General features: G+C 52.8%; 1 protein-coding gene across 1 annotated transcript in view; it reads right to left on the bottom strand.

Annotated features, from left to right (window-relative positions):
* Positions 1-13,222, bottom strand: part of Cotl1 (coactosin like F-actin binding protein 1) — a 38,524-nt gene extending 25,302 nt beyond the window's left edge. The window contains exons 1-2 of the mRNA XM_020158549.2: positions 12,973-13,222; positions 12,639-12,721 (exon numbers count right to left, since the gene is read on the bottom strand). Coding sequence (XP_020014138.1) covers positions 12,639-12,721; positions 12,973-13,049 — 160 coding nt within the window. The 5' untranslated portion in view covers positions 13,050-13,222. The remainder of the gene's footprint in view (positions 1-12,638; positions 12,722-12,972) is intronic.
* Between the last annotated feature and the right edge of the window lie 1,607 nt (positions 13,223-14,829).

Raw genomic sequence — 14,829 nt, 5'->3', positions numbered from 1 at the left:
GTGCATGGTGGGGGCTGGTGGGGGCAGAACATACAGACTTTCCTCCCAGCCCTGTAGCTTGCTGTAGCTCGCCACCCCCCACCCCCCCAGCCACACTCACAGCTAACTCACCTGCCCCTGTATTGACCCACACGTGCCGTAGCATGCAAACGTCCAAGTCACAGCCTCCATCTTTGTCTCCAGCACAGGTGTCAGTCAGGGTAAGGCGCCACCCGTGCCAGGCTGCAGATAAGGACGGTACACCCTGGCAGTGAGCACAGCGGAATTGCTGTAGCTCTGTCCTCTCTCTGGTGGGAAATTCAGGGGCCACCAACAGTCAAGGGGATGGGGAAAGCTGCCTCCCACAGTCTCCTGGATAACAAACAGCATGTCCTTCCTCACCAAAGTCAGGTGACACGGTAAAGCCCTCGGGATTAGGCCCGGCACACGGCAAGCTTTGAAAAAGGTTGGATTTGCCAGGCACGGTGGCTCACTCCTGTAATTCCAGCACTCAGGAGGCGGAGACAAGAGGATTGTGAGTTCCGGGCAGCCTGGGCAACATAGCAAGACCCTGTCTCACACACACACACACACACACACACAAAAAGAAAAGAAAAGGGCTGGATGAGGAGGAGCGACGTCAAAGCGTCAGGCAGGGCGAAGCAAGCCAGATGCCAGGCCAGCAAGTGGTCTGTGGGGAAGGCAGGCCCCCCAGAGCAAAGGTGGTACGAAGCCTGGGGTCTAGCCATGAAAAGAGCCACAGAAGAAATCCTAGGAGGACAAAGAACAAAAGCCACTGGGTGAAACGTTTGCTGCCCAAGTGGAACCCGACTCCTCCCCAAGGCCTCTGGGTCCTGCCACCTCCTGACCCTGACCCTGCTTGGCCTCCGTCCTCGCCCTCCTGGGCGGCCCCTCTCTGCTTTCGCTACAGTTTAGCCCACCCTTGTGCGGGGTAGGACTCAGGGGGTTCAGTATATCCACAAGGCACACCCCCAAACTCTCACAGGACCACAATGCCCGGCACACAGTGGATCCTCAAGGCCTGAACTGATGTATGGGTGACGATGGGCAGGTGACAGTAAGCGGGTGACAGGAGGTGAGTGAGTAGACGCACATCTCTAAGGAAGCGAGCAGGCTGTGCTGCAGAACTGGCACCGGCAGCCGGGTCTGGCCATGTAAGAACCCAGTGAGTAGCACTGCAGGTCAGGCCCTCCTCTGTCCCCCGTGGGGTGGGCTGTGACTTTGTGTGGAGTGGGAAGGGGGAGTTAACCATGGGTCAACCCTGGGGCAGCCAAGCCTGGCTCTTGCCTCTGAAGCCACCCGTCCCCTAGCCGCAGCTGACCCGGGGCCCCAGCTGACCTGGGCCTGCCTGGGACAGGGGCTCCTCTTCTTTGCAAGGCATGAACAATAAGCTCCACTTTACAAGCAGGGTAGAACTGTAGCCCCAGAAGAAAAGAAAACCACTTCCGGGTCAGATCAGATGACCTCCATGGGACATCCTCTTGAAGGCAGACATTCACTCTGGGAACAGTGGAGCTTTTAAAGGAGTGTTGTTCTCAGGGACTCAGGTTCTCCACGGCACCAGCAAAAAGGGGAAGGCTGCCCACAGAAAGGTGCCACGGAAACAGGACGCAGGGGTGACATGCCTGCACCCCAGCTCTCGGGAGGTGGGACAGGAGGATCTTTTGAAGTCCAGTCTGGATCACAGCACAAGATCCCATCTCAAAAACAAAACAATACAAAAAGTGTGTCATGAGAGGTGCAGGCGTCAGGCCCGCCCCTCAGGGTTCGAGGACATTGCTGCCTTCCGTCCTTGGTTCTGACCATGCAAGTGTTGGGAAGCAGCAGAGGACAGACACCAGGACAGAGAAGCTGTTGGGCCACTGTGCTGGCTCCAGCAAGTGCCTTCACATCTGTGGGCCTCAGTTTCCTCATCTGTGCAACGGGGTAGCAGGAGAGTGGACAGCACTGGGCCGTGGTGTAGATTAACTGAAGCCACAAGTAGATGACTGTGTGGGCAGAACAACGTCCAGGTCCTGACCCCCAAGAACCTGTGAGCATGACTTCGCATGGCAAAGGGGCTTTGCAGGAATGAGTAAGCGAAAGGTCGTCCTGGGGCATTCGGTTGGCCCGATGTCACCACAAAGTCCCTAAGTGGGGAAGACAGAGGTGGGAACTGCAATCACAAGGAGGAGGAGCCAAAGACAGAGGAAGGGGCCACAAGCCAAGGACCACTGGCATCTCTGGAAGCTGGACAGGGCCAGGAACAAACTTCCCCCTGGAACCTCCAGCAGTACCCAGCCTTAGACACCCTGATTTTATTAGAACTGTGAGCTTTTTAAATTTCAGAACTGTGAGACAATAAATTGCTTTTTTTTTTTTTTGGTGGCACTGGGATTTGAACTCAGGGCCTCATCCTTGCTGGCAGGCTCTCTTACTGCTTGAGTCACTCCGCCAGCCTGAGATGATAAATTTCTATTGCTTTTGAACAGCAGCAAAAGGAAATTCATACAATGATCTAGCATAAGGGTTTCCTCAAATAGGTATACTCTTAGCCATGGTTACTTTTTTTTTGGCACTGAGGTTTGAACTCAGGTCCTTGAACTTGCTAAGCAGGCACTCTACCACTTGAGCTATAACCCTGACCCTTTTTGCTTTAGTTAATTTTCAAATAGGGTCTTCTTTTTGCCCAGGGTTCAGACTGACTTAGATCCTCCTACCTTCCATCTAGCATGTAGGTGGGATGACAGGCATGCACCACCATGCCCAGCTTTAATTGGTCGAGATGGGGTCTAACTTTTTCCCCCTGGGCTGGCCTTGAACTGTGATCCTTTGGATCTTCAAATCCAGAGTAGCTAGGATTACAGGTCTGAGACACCACACCTGACCTCGTTGTTGTTATTAATGTTGTGATTTACTGATTGCTGGCATCTATATGTAAATGTATAAAAGACAAAAAAAGAATACGTGCACAAGTGCATAAACTGAGTCCAGAACGAAAGCAGTTTCTAAGCCAGGCCTGGTGGTCATGCCTGTAATCCCAGCGCTGGAGAAGATGAGGCAGGAGGATCATGACTTCCAGGCCAGGCCAGGCTACATAGCAAGACCCTGTCTCAAACAAACAGATCTAAAAAAAAAAATACCAGGATCTATGGCAGGTTAATTTCAAAATACAGTTGTGACATGAAATATTAAATGCCAACATAAAATCCTGGCTCTCAGAAACAGGCCTCAGGGGACCTTCCATTGCTGAGGCTCTGGAGCAGAATCTGAAAGCCAAGTGCGTAAAATTAAGTGAGAGAGGACAGTGGGGATGCAGGGCCTCTGCCGAAAGAGACCTGGCCCTTGGCCAGAACCAGTCACGTGGACAGTGCTGGTGGCCAAGGGCCATGCCTGATCCATGCAGGTCCACTGGACTAGTACGTCAGCAGAGGACACAGTGGCTTTTCTGTGTGGGGACTGTCATTCCTCCATCTATTCACTAGCTGTCATTATGGAATGCCAGGTACACTGGACAAGTCACAGCCTCTCTCTGTTCCAAGCGCTGCCACTGCAGCAGAGGACAAAACAAACTGACCTGCCACCCAGCAGAGCTTAGATTCTAAGACATGAATGTGCACTGAACGTGACCTTGGACTGCTAAGTGCATCAAGGACACGCCTCTTAGCCGGAGTCACCTTCCCACAGCCCACCTCTGACTCCAGTGCATAGGAGCAGCCTGTCACCTAGGCACACCATGTGTGTCATGGTCCTTGGCAGGGCTCTGCCTTTCTCTGAGACCTCGGGAGCTGCTCCATTCCACAGAGATGCAGGCTGGGGCTGTGCAGCCTTAAAGCCCCTGGGGGCCCACCACCAATGGGGACATGCATTGGTGGAGAGGTGCCCAGCCTCCCACGCAGTGATACAGGAGTCCCAGCAGAATCTCACAACAGTAACTAGCCTGCTAATGCTCCCTTCCTGCCTCACTCCCCTCCCCCACACTCCTAATCCTATCACACGCCTGACCCACACCCCGGTCCTGATCAGGACCAGGAAGGAAACAGAACAGGTGGCAGGGAGGGTGGCTGGGGCCACTCATCTAGACAGGTCATCAGAGAAGGCCTTCCTGAAGAGGCTAAACCACTTGTCTGAGGTCACGCGGTGCAGAAGTAGTAGAGCTGAGATTTGAACTCAGGTAGTATGGGCTGTCTTCTGAAAACACAGAGGAAATGAAGAGCCAGTGCTTGTTGGGAAAGCCCATCACCCAGGCTACAGCCCGTGATGTGGTCCCACACAGGGAGCAACACACCCATGGGGAAGAGAACTTGGAGGCTGGCTGACTGAATGTCAGGGACTCTCCAAAGAGACAACACCTTCTCTCTGGGATCCACAGAGCCAAAGAAGCACACACAGTCAACCTACGAGGATAAAGAGGGCTTCTGAGCAGAGGGGACATTCACACGGGGCCTTGACAGGTGCGAGGAGCCCTTCAAGAAAGCAAAATGGAGAAAGGAGTGCAGACAGAGGGGAGACCATCCACAAAGTACTGGGAAGAAGAGGACAGGGAAGCATGGTGCAGAGAAAAGCCAGGAGCCTCAGACACAGATGCAAGTTCAAGGTCCTGCTCTTCCACTGGCGGCATCTCAAGCCAGTACCTTGGAAGAAGCTGGCTGACTTCTCACTGGCCAGATGGAGATGCTCCCACCTACAGGTGTCCTGGTACTCACCATTCCTTTAAAACAATGAGCCAATACACCTGCCACTCAGGAAGTCAAAGTTGAGAGTGCTGGGGAATGCAGGGAAGGTCAGCTGGCCAGTGCCTGTCATGAAGGGCGCCCTGTGACACGTCTCGGCACTGGGTCCTCATGACCAAAAGCTTCACCATGTTCTTAGGGCTGGGAACAACGGACACAAGGTAAGACTCAGAAAGGCACCTCTGGCCTGGACTCCAGGTCACTGGGTCAGGGAAAGGGCCCCATCAGCACTTGGGAAAGGGCTGGGCACTTAGCTGGTGTTCATCCACGCACTAGAGTGGACAAGGCCATGACCCAGGGCAGAGCCCAACGAAACTCAGAGACTTTCAGACTCAGGACAGGAAGGGGAAGGAGAACCGGCAGAAGGAAGTGAGATCAGGCGAAGACAAGCGGCAAAGGAGAAGTGGCGAGGGAGGGAAATTACTTTTCTAGCCGACCACGGTTACTAACAGGCTCCAGAGGGAGGGAGGGAAAGAAGAATAAAGACAGAGAAACAGCCACTGAATTTGGCAATGAGATGACCAAGGACCTGGGCGTGAGTGGGCTCCGAATGCACAGGAGGAAGAGGAGCGTGGACAGGAGGTGTTTGTAACACCCGTGAACTCCACAAGCCAGCTTCCAAAACTGCACTTGATTCCAAGGAGCTCTGAGGAGCAAAACCTCAGTTTGGCTGAGATTAATGAAACCCTCCCTCTTCTGAACAAGGGCACCACCCACTGGGAAGGTGTCTGGGAGATATGGCCACACACACAAAGACCACAGACACAACCAAGCCACAGACCTAAAGGACTGTGCAAAGCCCACATACTTTGCTCACACTCTCTGACATAAAAAAGCCCCGAGGGGTGGCCCAAGCCACCACCACACACCAGCACAGGTGTGGGGAAAGAGGCAGTAAAGACTCACCGCTGCCCTAAACTACTAAGATCTTGATTCGCTGCCCTCCGGGTATCGCTTCCAGCACAAAGCATGTGCTCAATAAATGTTTGCAGACCACATGGCTGACAGACTGTTTAACACTTTCCAGTGCCCAAAGCCCTGACCCTGTTCCAAAGCTTCCTTTGGATCTGATATCCCTCAGATGCACAGCACTCACTGCGTGGAAAAAATACTCAGCTGCAAAGCCACCTTGAAGGGCGCCAAATGCACACAAGCTGTACTGCCCGTGTACACAGAAGCCATGGTCACTAGGTATTTCTCCCTTCTTTTGTAACCACACCCTGGCTATCCTCAGGACCCATCCTATGCCACCCTTAGTCCTGGTCATCTAGGCAGGGGCCTGGGCTAATGCACATTTTGTCACTCTTCCAGTGGGCACAAAAACCCTGAGGGCTGTGAGAGAGAACCATGTGTGGCCTTTCTTAGACATCTACGCCAAGTGGCTGGTCAGTCTCTCCTGACACCTCTATGGCGGGGGTCTCACTACATTCCTGTGGTCTCCCACTTTAACTTTAGGATAGCTCTTCCCCAGCTCCCCCAAATTTTACCCAGCATTTCTGTTCTTTGACCCCTTTACCAATGAGGCAGTAGGGGCATGACTCAAGTGGTAGAACACCTGCCTAACAAGTTCAAGGCTCTGAGTTCAAACTCCAGTACCATCAAAAACTAAAAAATAAACAAACAAAAAACCAAAGAAATATGGGGTTGTGCAGGAGGGTGAGAGGGTGGAGAAGGGGGAACTAGGAACACACTGCCAGCCCCTCAAACATCTGATGACTGCACTCATGTCCCCCCAGTGTCTCCCTTCCAGGTGAACTCTGCCCAGATTTCTTCATCAGTGCCACAAGAGAGGTGATTCCTTCCCAGCCTGGATTCCCAACTCTTGGAATCTGATCCCAGCTATTTACCTGGAAACAACAGCCAGGAGTAATCTAGATGGAAATAACAGAGTTGGTTTAATTTAAAAAAGAAAATCAGGGTTGGGGGTGTGGCTCAAGCATTAGAGCAGCTGTCTAGAAAGCTCAAGGCCCTGAGTTCAAACCCCAGTACCAGAAAAAAAAAAAAAAAAAGTCAATTGGCTCATGGAAATGAACAGCCTGAGGAGACAACTTCAGGCTGGCTGGATCCAGGGGTTAAGCCATGTCACCTGGTCCCTGTCCCTGACCTTTGGCTCTGTTACTGAGTTGTCAGACAGGTTCCCTCTGTAAAAGGTAGATGGAGCTTGTGAGCTCCAAGCCTTCCTTATTCTGAGCAATTTTAATCCCAAAGAAAGATAAAAGAACTCTTTCCCAACAACTCCGTCTGAAATCCCAGGAACAACCCGTAAGGGCTAGAGTCACATGAGCCCTTTCTCCAGCTAATCAGTTATCACAGGGGAGGGCTTACTCTGACTGGCCAGGCCTGACCATGTGCCCACCTGGAAGTCACTGGCTGAGCAGAATTACTAAAGCGAAGGGACAGGTTCCCCCAAGTGGACAGACAAAAACCCCAATCCCTCTCTCTCTGAGCAAGGATTTGGGCTGAGCACTTCAGGCTGACCACAGCACTGCGGGATATTACCTACAGCCAGACATCTCCCAACCAACATTACAGGGTACCTACTCCAAACTCTACCTCACTGCTGACATGACCCTCCATGAATCTCTTTCCCATAGTTTACACCAACTCTACCCATCGACATGCAACACCTTCCTGGGCATTTACTCTACACCAGGCAGTGCTGTCCACTTTCCCTATGTGTCAATCAACCATCCTCTCAACAGCCCTATGGTTACCTACGATCCTTAGCCCCATATTATAGACACAAAAACAGAGTGTGGGTGACCTGCCCAAGTCATACACAAGACTGGTTGCCTCGTGGATACTCTTCACCCATCCACTCTAAAATCTGCACCAGAAAACTGGATTTGCTCCCAGACACCTGGATTCTTTCCAGAGGAAAATTGCCTGCAACACAGCACTTGGGGTCCTCATCAGAGGACTGGTGAAACAATGTTGCATTGATGTGGGAAAACACTATGTAGCCATCTTAAAGCAGCTACAGGAAAAAACCAGAAGGCAGGAAGGATGCTCAGGAATCTCAATTAACAGGGCAGCTGGCTCTCAAAGGCTACAGCTTGACTCTGTTTTGACTAAAAAAAAAAAAGTACAGATAGAAAAACATGACAAGCACCAGTGGCTCATGCCTATGATCCTAGCTACCTCGGAGTTCGAGGCCAGAGCAGGCAAACGGTTCATGAGACCCCCATCTCCAAAATAACCAGAGCAAAATGGACTAGAGGAGTGGCCCAAGCAGCAGAGCACCTGCTTTGTAAGTGCAAAGTCCTGAGTTCAAACCCCAATGCCCTCCACCACCCACCAAACACACACACAAAAGCATACAGATAAAAACGGGGCTGAGATCTATCTTGGATGATAACAATAAGACATCAGTTCCACAAGGACAGAGACCTTCTGCTGCTGCTGCCGTTGCATTTCTGCCCAGTGCTTACAACAGGGCCCACAGAGCAGAATGAGTGAATGAGTGAACAAAAGAACAAGTTTCTGAGTGGTAAAACTGTATCTGACCCCAATTTGATTTTTATTCTCTTCTTTGAATTTACACTTGGTTTCTGACTATTCTACAAAGAATGTGATCTGTGATTTGTTTTTCTGGGTAGGAGGGGTTGTCTTTGTGGTGGGGGCAGCACTGGGATTTGAACTGAGGGACTCACGCTTGCTAGGCAGGCGCTCTACCAATTGAGCCACGCCGCCAGCAAGCATGGTGAACTGCATGATGCAAACCCAATGTGTTCACAGGCAGCTCAAGCCACTGTCTCATCACCCATCTGGGGCCCGTGCACCCCTTCTGCCGTAGTCCGACAGGTTCCACATCTGGTCTGGCTGGCAAGGGGCCCCCTTCTCTTGACCTCTGTGGGCTGAACCGTGATGCCGCCTTATTCCTCGTGGTGCTATGGGGCGCACCACAGACCACGCACCTGCTGCTGTCAGCTCTACTTCCACATCACCTGAGTCCCCAAACAAAATGCCAGGCATGGTTACTGATGTTTGCAGAGTGCTCACTGTGTCCCAGGCATGATGCACTTAATTCCTTAATCCTCCTCCTGACAACTGTAACTGAAGGGTTACCTGAGCAACTTGCCTGCCCCAGTGTGCTCAACCTCATGTCTCTGAACCCAGACCAATTCAATACTGCGCTAACCTCTCACTACAGCAGGAGCAGCAATGGCTTGCAGACCCAAGCCAAGGGTCCATGCATACCCACGTGGGCCAAATGCCATCACACCCCAGCCTGGGGCCGGCCCTTGTTCACAGAGCTGGTGCACACACTTCAGCTCAGGACGGAAGCACACCACCAGTGCACTGCAAAAGTAGTGATTAGGCATTTAGGTGTATGATCGCTTTGAACCCTCCTGGTCCCCCTCAGCGGTGGGCTCCATCAGGATTCTCATTTTATAAATGCATGCTGAGGTTAGGAAAAAGGAATGCATCTGCTCAGGCTCACGCAGTGAGTGAGAGCAGAGTTGGGGTGTGACCTAGGGCTTTTCTGATTCCCAAGTGTCCCGAGCACACTAAGTGGGTGGGTAGCTATGTCCCAGATGGGCTAATATGGGGAATTCCATGTTCAGGGAGCCTCCAAAATCAAAGACAGCCAGGACTAGAAAGTTACACAGTGTGAGAATGAGGGTGCACAAAGAAGGACAAGAGGTGTGGGTGGGGACAAGTGCATTGGAGAGCCAATCAGACAGCCTGTGCTTAGTACAATGGGCAGAGGGGAGCCATGAGAGGTTCATGAGCTGATATTAATTACAGATGTGCCTGGGAAAGATTTATAGGGGGAGCGGGGCATAGCAGATGGACAACACAATCAAGACAAGGAAGATCAGGAGTAAGAGGAAAGTGGGGGGGGGGGGGGGGTGGCTAGGGGCAATGAACCTGTTCCACTTTCAGAGCTTGCCCACTCTTCCCTTCGAAGCTTTCAGAGCTTGCCCACTCCTGGGGCAGGCTTGTGGTCCAGACCCTGGCCACCCAGATGCTCAGAGGTTGATACAAGGATCGGCACATAACTTCAGGCAGGCCAAGGACAGTGAGTGTGGGACCCCTGAAATTGCTGGCAAAGGGGATGGGTCTGTCTCGCCACTAGGATGGCTCTCCCCAGGGGCTGAAGCTGGAGCAATTGACAACCATCTGTGTCAAGAAGACCTCTGCCCTTCCCCCACCCAGGGAAGGAGACAGAGGAGAAAGGCGGCTCCCCTGTGGACTAAGCTATAGGGCAGGAAGCAATAGAAGAGACAGTGACCAAGAAGGAAGGGGCCTTGGGCAGAAGGCTGCAAATACCCAGTCCTGTAGCAGAAAGGGAAGAAAGCAGGGGAGCTGCTGGCCTGGCAGCCCAGCAAACAGCCCCAGGGGACAGAAGCCAGGCCTGGGCTGGGAGAGACAGAAGGGAAGCAGCTGGGTGGGCAGCTCCATTCTGGAAAACACTGGGGGAGAGGGGGGACAGGGAAGGAAGACAATAGCCTAAGGGGAGAAGACAAGAACAAGGGGGTTCAGAGCCAGAGGAGGGGAAGTAGGAAGAGCAAGCCAGAGGAAGTCGCAGCGCAGTTCACCGAAGGAGAGACTAAGTGCTGTCTGGGCTTCTGAGTAACTGTGCACCTCTTCAGAAGATGCTTGGAAGCCTGAGCCAGGACACCTGGCGGGGTGCATCACAGTGAGCAAATACATCCCTCCATTCAGATCTGCAAGCAATCCCACAAGAGGTGAGAACCAAAACCACTTCCTTAGTGGTAGAGGGCGTGGGCCCCAGAGCAGACTCCTGGGTTCAAGTCCCTCCTCTGCCACTTCCTAGCTGTGTGATTTTAGGCAAGTTATTTCACCTCCGAGGGGTGCAGAAGAGGAACAAGTACCTGCCACAAAAGCTGTTTTGAGGCATAACAGAGCTGAGGCAGGTCAGACACAGTGACTGCCACACAGAAAGTGCCAGAACGTTACTGATGGAGTTCTGAGTCTGTGGCCTCTGGCTTATGAGGACACAGCACAGGAAGGAACAAGCTTTCTGAGGACATGGCAAGGACCTTGCTTGTGCATTTGTCCCCCAGATGGCTGGGAGAGGAAACAGACTTAACTGAAGAAGCCGAGCCTTCAGATCCATATGCAAGGACCAACAAGCAGCAGGCAAAGCATTTTTAGCTCCCCCAACAGACGCTCCCCACTCCCACCCCTGTGGAGGAAGGAAGTGTTCCCTGACCACTGGCCCAGCGTAGGCCAGCCCTGGGCCAGCTGCCCAAAGGCCAGGAGCATCTGTCAGGAATCCTGGGCAGGATGCCCTTTCTTCCTGGGTCACCTTCTCCCCTTGCTGGAGAAAACAATAGCCTCAGAGGCGGAGGCAGAGTGGGGAGGGGCGCTGGGTGACCCACAGGAGGACAGCTCACCCACAAAGCCAGCAAGGCCAACATTCTGCTGATCTCCTGGCTGTGCAAAAAGCAGGGAGAAAAGAATTTGCACTTGTTCCAAAAGTACAAAAACGGTCACAGCAGAGGCAGAAGGGCAGAGGGTGGCTGAGACAGGGCTCCTGAATCAGGCCCGTGCTCCAGTCCAGCCAACTCTCCACACCCTGGCCCTGTGCACCTTTTAAAACTGAGCTCTTGTATTACTTTCTGCTCCTGATATATGAAGCAAATTACTCACGAAAGCTGTTTTACTTGAGAGAACAGACACACTAATCCTAGTACTGCCTGGTGCATAGTACACATTTCATAAGTATCATTTGAATTGTACTAAATACAAAATGTAATTCAATTTAAAAAGTAGTTAAGGAAAGAAGTCACATGATGTCTGGCTTATTTTGTACTTCATCTCACAAAGGACCCTGGCCTGAGCACTCACACACCCAATCAATCTCATAACACCCCTAAGAGATCACCAGTAAGGAACCCCCCCCAGGGGGGTAAGTGAATTGCCCCAATACACACAGCTAGGAAGTGGCCTCTGGGGGGTTCAAACTCACACCATCTGGCTCAGAGTCCACGCCCCAACCTCCAGGCTCCTGCCTTTGTCTAAGGGTTTGTTCCCAAGCTAAAGACCAGAGAGGGGGAAGGAATCATTCAGGGGATTTGTTATGTAGCCTAAACTAGCCTTGAACTCATGATCCTCCTGCCTCATTTTCCTGGGTGCTGGGATTATAGACATGCACCACCAAGACCAGCTCTTTAAAGGTCTTACTAACAATGCTAAGCCTTTTGCCTGTGTTGAGGGGCTTACAGCTACCCACGCCATGTGTTCTTTCTTTTTATGGTTACACACCTCAGGGAAGTGCATAACACACCCAAATCTTATGTATAAATCTTTTCCTTACATACACGCATGTGTAATCTGCTCTCGATCAAAATATGGGACATTTCCAGCTCCCAGCAGCCTCTGCATGCCCCCTCCCCCAGTCAATGGTCACCTACTCCAAAGAATCACTATTCGGACTTTTCACACCACTGATTAGTTTTGCCTTTTCTAGAATTTCACAAAAATGGAACCACAGGCTGGACGTTCTCTTCTATCTGGCTCTATGTTCTTCATATTTAAAACCACGTGCATAATCAGAGCAGGGACAATGATTCAGTGGGAGAAAGGGTACGGCTGACCCTTCCTTTCTGTAGCAAGCAGCCCGAGGGTCATTTTTATTTTGGCTCACTGACTAGCCAAAGGGGATGGTGCTAAGGCTGCACATGGAGTTTGGAACTGCAGGAGCTGACCCTGGAAAACCAGTGATCCACAGAGGGCGAAGAAGCCGTCCCGCTTGCCTGGAGAGGCCACTGCTGGAGCCGGGACGCCAGGCCAGGCCACTTCGGCTGCTCTGGTGGCCAGCGAGGAGGAGGCTTCCAAAAGCTCAAATCTGGTGCCTCCCACACCCAGTGCCAGATGCACCAGTCTGGCCTCTGTCTCCCCCCCGACCCACCCGTGCCCGGGATCTTCCAGAAGACGCAAATCGCCCCCTACCTGTGCACTGATGGACGAAGTGCTCGTACTCCTCTCCCTGCTCGCCGGGGACGATGGTGGAGCCGTCGTATTTAAAAGTCACCCTTTGGGTTGGGAGAAGAGAAAAACACACACATCAGCGCTGGTGCTCGCCAGGTGCAGCACCTGCAGCAGGACAAGCTAGCGACGCTGCGGCTACGAAGCCAGCGCTGGCCTCCCGCGCCGTCCCGGGGTCCCCGCCGTAGGGATGCAGAACACGGCAAGGGATGGCCCTTAATCCGTCCCGTTTGGAAAAGGCCTCTGTGCTAGGCCCCTCGCGAGCTCGGGGCGTGGACATCAATGAAAAGTTCCTCACCAGATGACCGACGAGCCGTCGTCGCGCACCAGGTTGTACGCCTCCCGGCAAGCCTCTTTGTCGATCTTGGTGGCCATGGCCTCGAGGCCGCAGCGGGGACACTGCCAGAAGCGACTGAGCGCGCCACAGGCCGGCTGCAGGGATCGGAAGGCGGCGGGGACACGCCGAAGGCGGCTGGGCAGCGGAGGACGGCGACAGCGACACGAGGCCGGCGAGCTCCCAGCGCGGTGGCGGCGGTGACTGCGGACCCAGCGCGCGCGGGGACCCTAGTCCGCGGTCCTCCCCGCCCCTCAACCGCCATTGGCCACACGGGCCGCCGCTCGCCCCGCCCACCATCGCCATTGGCTTCTCGGTCGAGGGGGCGGGGCGTGTTAATTCTTCAGTGACCAATCCCAGCGCGGGTGGATTGCGCAACTCGGCGTGGGGGGGCAAATGTAGGAAGGGCTTTTTCCTCGCTGTCCTCCCTCCCTCTGCCCTCGCACTCCTCTCCCTCCCCTTCTCCTCCCAACCCCCTTGATTCTCCCTCAACTCCCTTTTTCCTGTCCATTTCCCACTCCCCATCCCCTTTCCTTCCCTCCACCCTCCTCTAATCACCCTCTCCCTCCTTCCTCTCCCCTCCCCCTGCTTCTCCCTCCCTCACTCCTTCTCCCTTCTCTTCCCCCTCCTCTCCTCCCTCTCTTCCCTTATTATCTCCTCCTCCCATCCTCTCTGTTTATCCCACCCCAAGCCCCTTCTCTCTCCTCTCCCCTCCTCCCTAAACTCTCTTCTCCCCTCCTCCTTCCCCCCTCTTCTTTCCTCTCCGCTTCCCCTCCCTGCATCTCCCTCCTCCCCCCTCATTCTCTCCTCCCCTGCCCCCCAGGTCCCCAGGGGACCTCCGAGTGAACTACAGAATGCAGCAAACCAGAGGAGACAGGCTGGCCGCCGCCCCCACCCCAGCCTTTGGTTTTGTGGATTCTGGGTGGGGAAGGATTGGAAAGAATGCAGCATTTTAACAGGAGGGGTTGAAAGTGGCCTGCTTCCAGCTACTGCTGGGCTCACTGTATACTTTGTATTCTGCTTATTTGCATTCATGTCCTACCTCCCCTCCAGTCAGAGCCAGAGCTGACTCATTCTGTCTTCCTCATTCCTCCGCTGTCATTCATTCACTCCTCCTTTAGCATCCTCATCCCTCCAGACCAGTTACACAGGTAAAACGCTGGACCTTGGGGACCAGGCTCTTGAATTGTCACCACTGCCATTTTCCAGCCCAGGCCACTGGGCAAGCTCTGGAACCCGTCTGAGAGTACTTTCCTCCAATGGAACAGTAACCGCCAGAGTCACTTGCCTGGTCAATGTTTCATTGAAAGGATACGTGTAAAAAACATAGTAGACATTCAAAAAAAAAAAACCTTACTGTACACATGTGTGAAATCACCATGATGAAACCCCCTTGTATTGTCAATGTATTCTAATTCAAAAATAAGATAAAAATTTAAAAAATAAGTGTTAAATAGAAGCCCAAGAGGAGCAATGCCCAGTGAATATCAGCGTTCTTGGGGCTGGATCTGTGGCTCGTGGCAGTGCTGCTATAGCATTTGGAAACTCTAAGTTTCATCCCCAGCACCTGGGAAGAAAAAAAGCTTAGAGGTCTAGGGAAGCAAAAACAAAAGAGGGCTGGCAGAGTGGTTCAAGTGGTAGAGCACCTGCCTAGCAAGTGCAAGGCCCTGAGTTCAAATCCCAGCACCACAAATAAATAAATGAATAAACAAACAAAAAGAAAGGGTGGGCAGGGCCACAATTGCAGACAAGTTGGAATGGATGTTGCCACAAAGAAACAGAAAAACAAAGAAATTCCTGCCTGACACAGCCCACCATGGG

Source organism: Castor canadensis, chromosome 15 (assembly GCF_047511655.1).
Source record: "Castor canadensis chromosome 15, mCasCan1.hap1v2, whole genome shotgun sequence".
Taxonomy (NCBI): domain Eukaryota; kingdom Metazoa; phylum Chordata; class Mammalia; order Rodentia; family Castoridae; genus Castor; species Castor canadensis.
The sequence above is the reverse complement of the archived record's forward strand: the minus strand, read 5'-3'. Positions and strand labels throughout refer to the sequence as shown.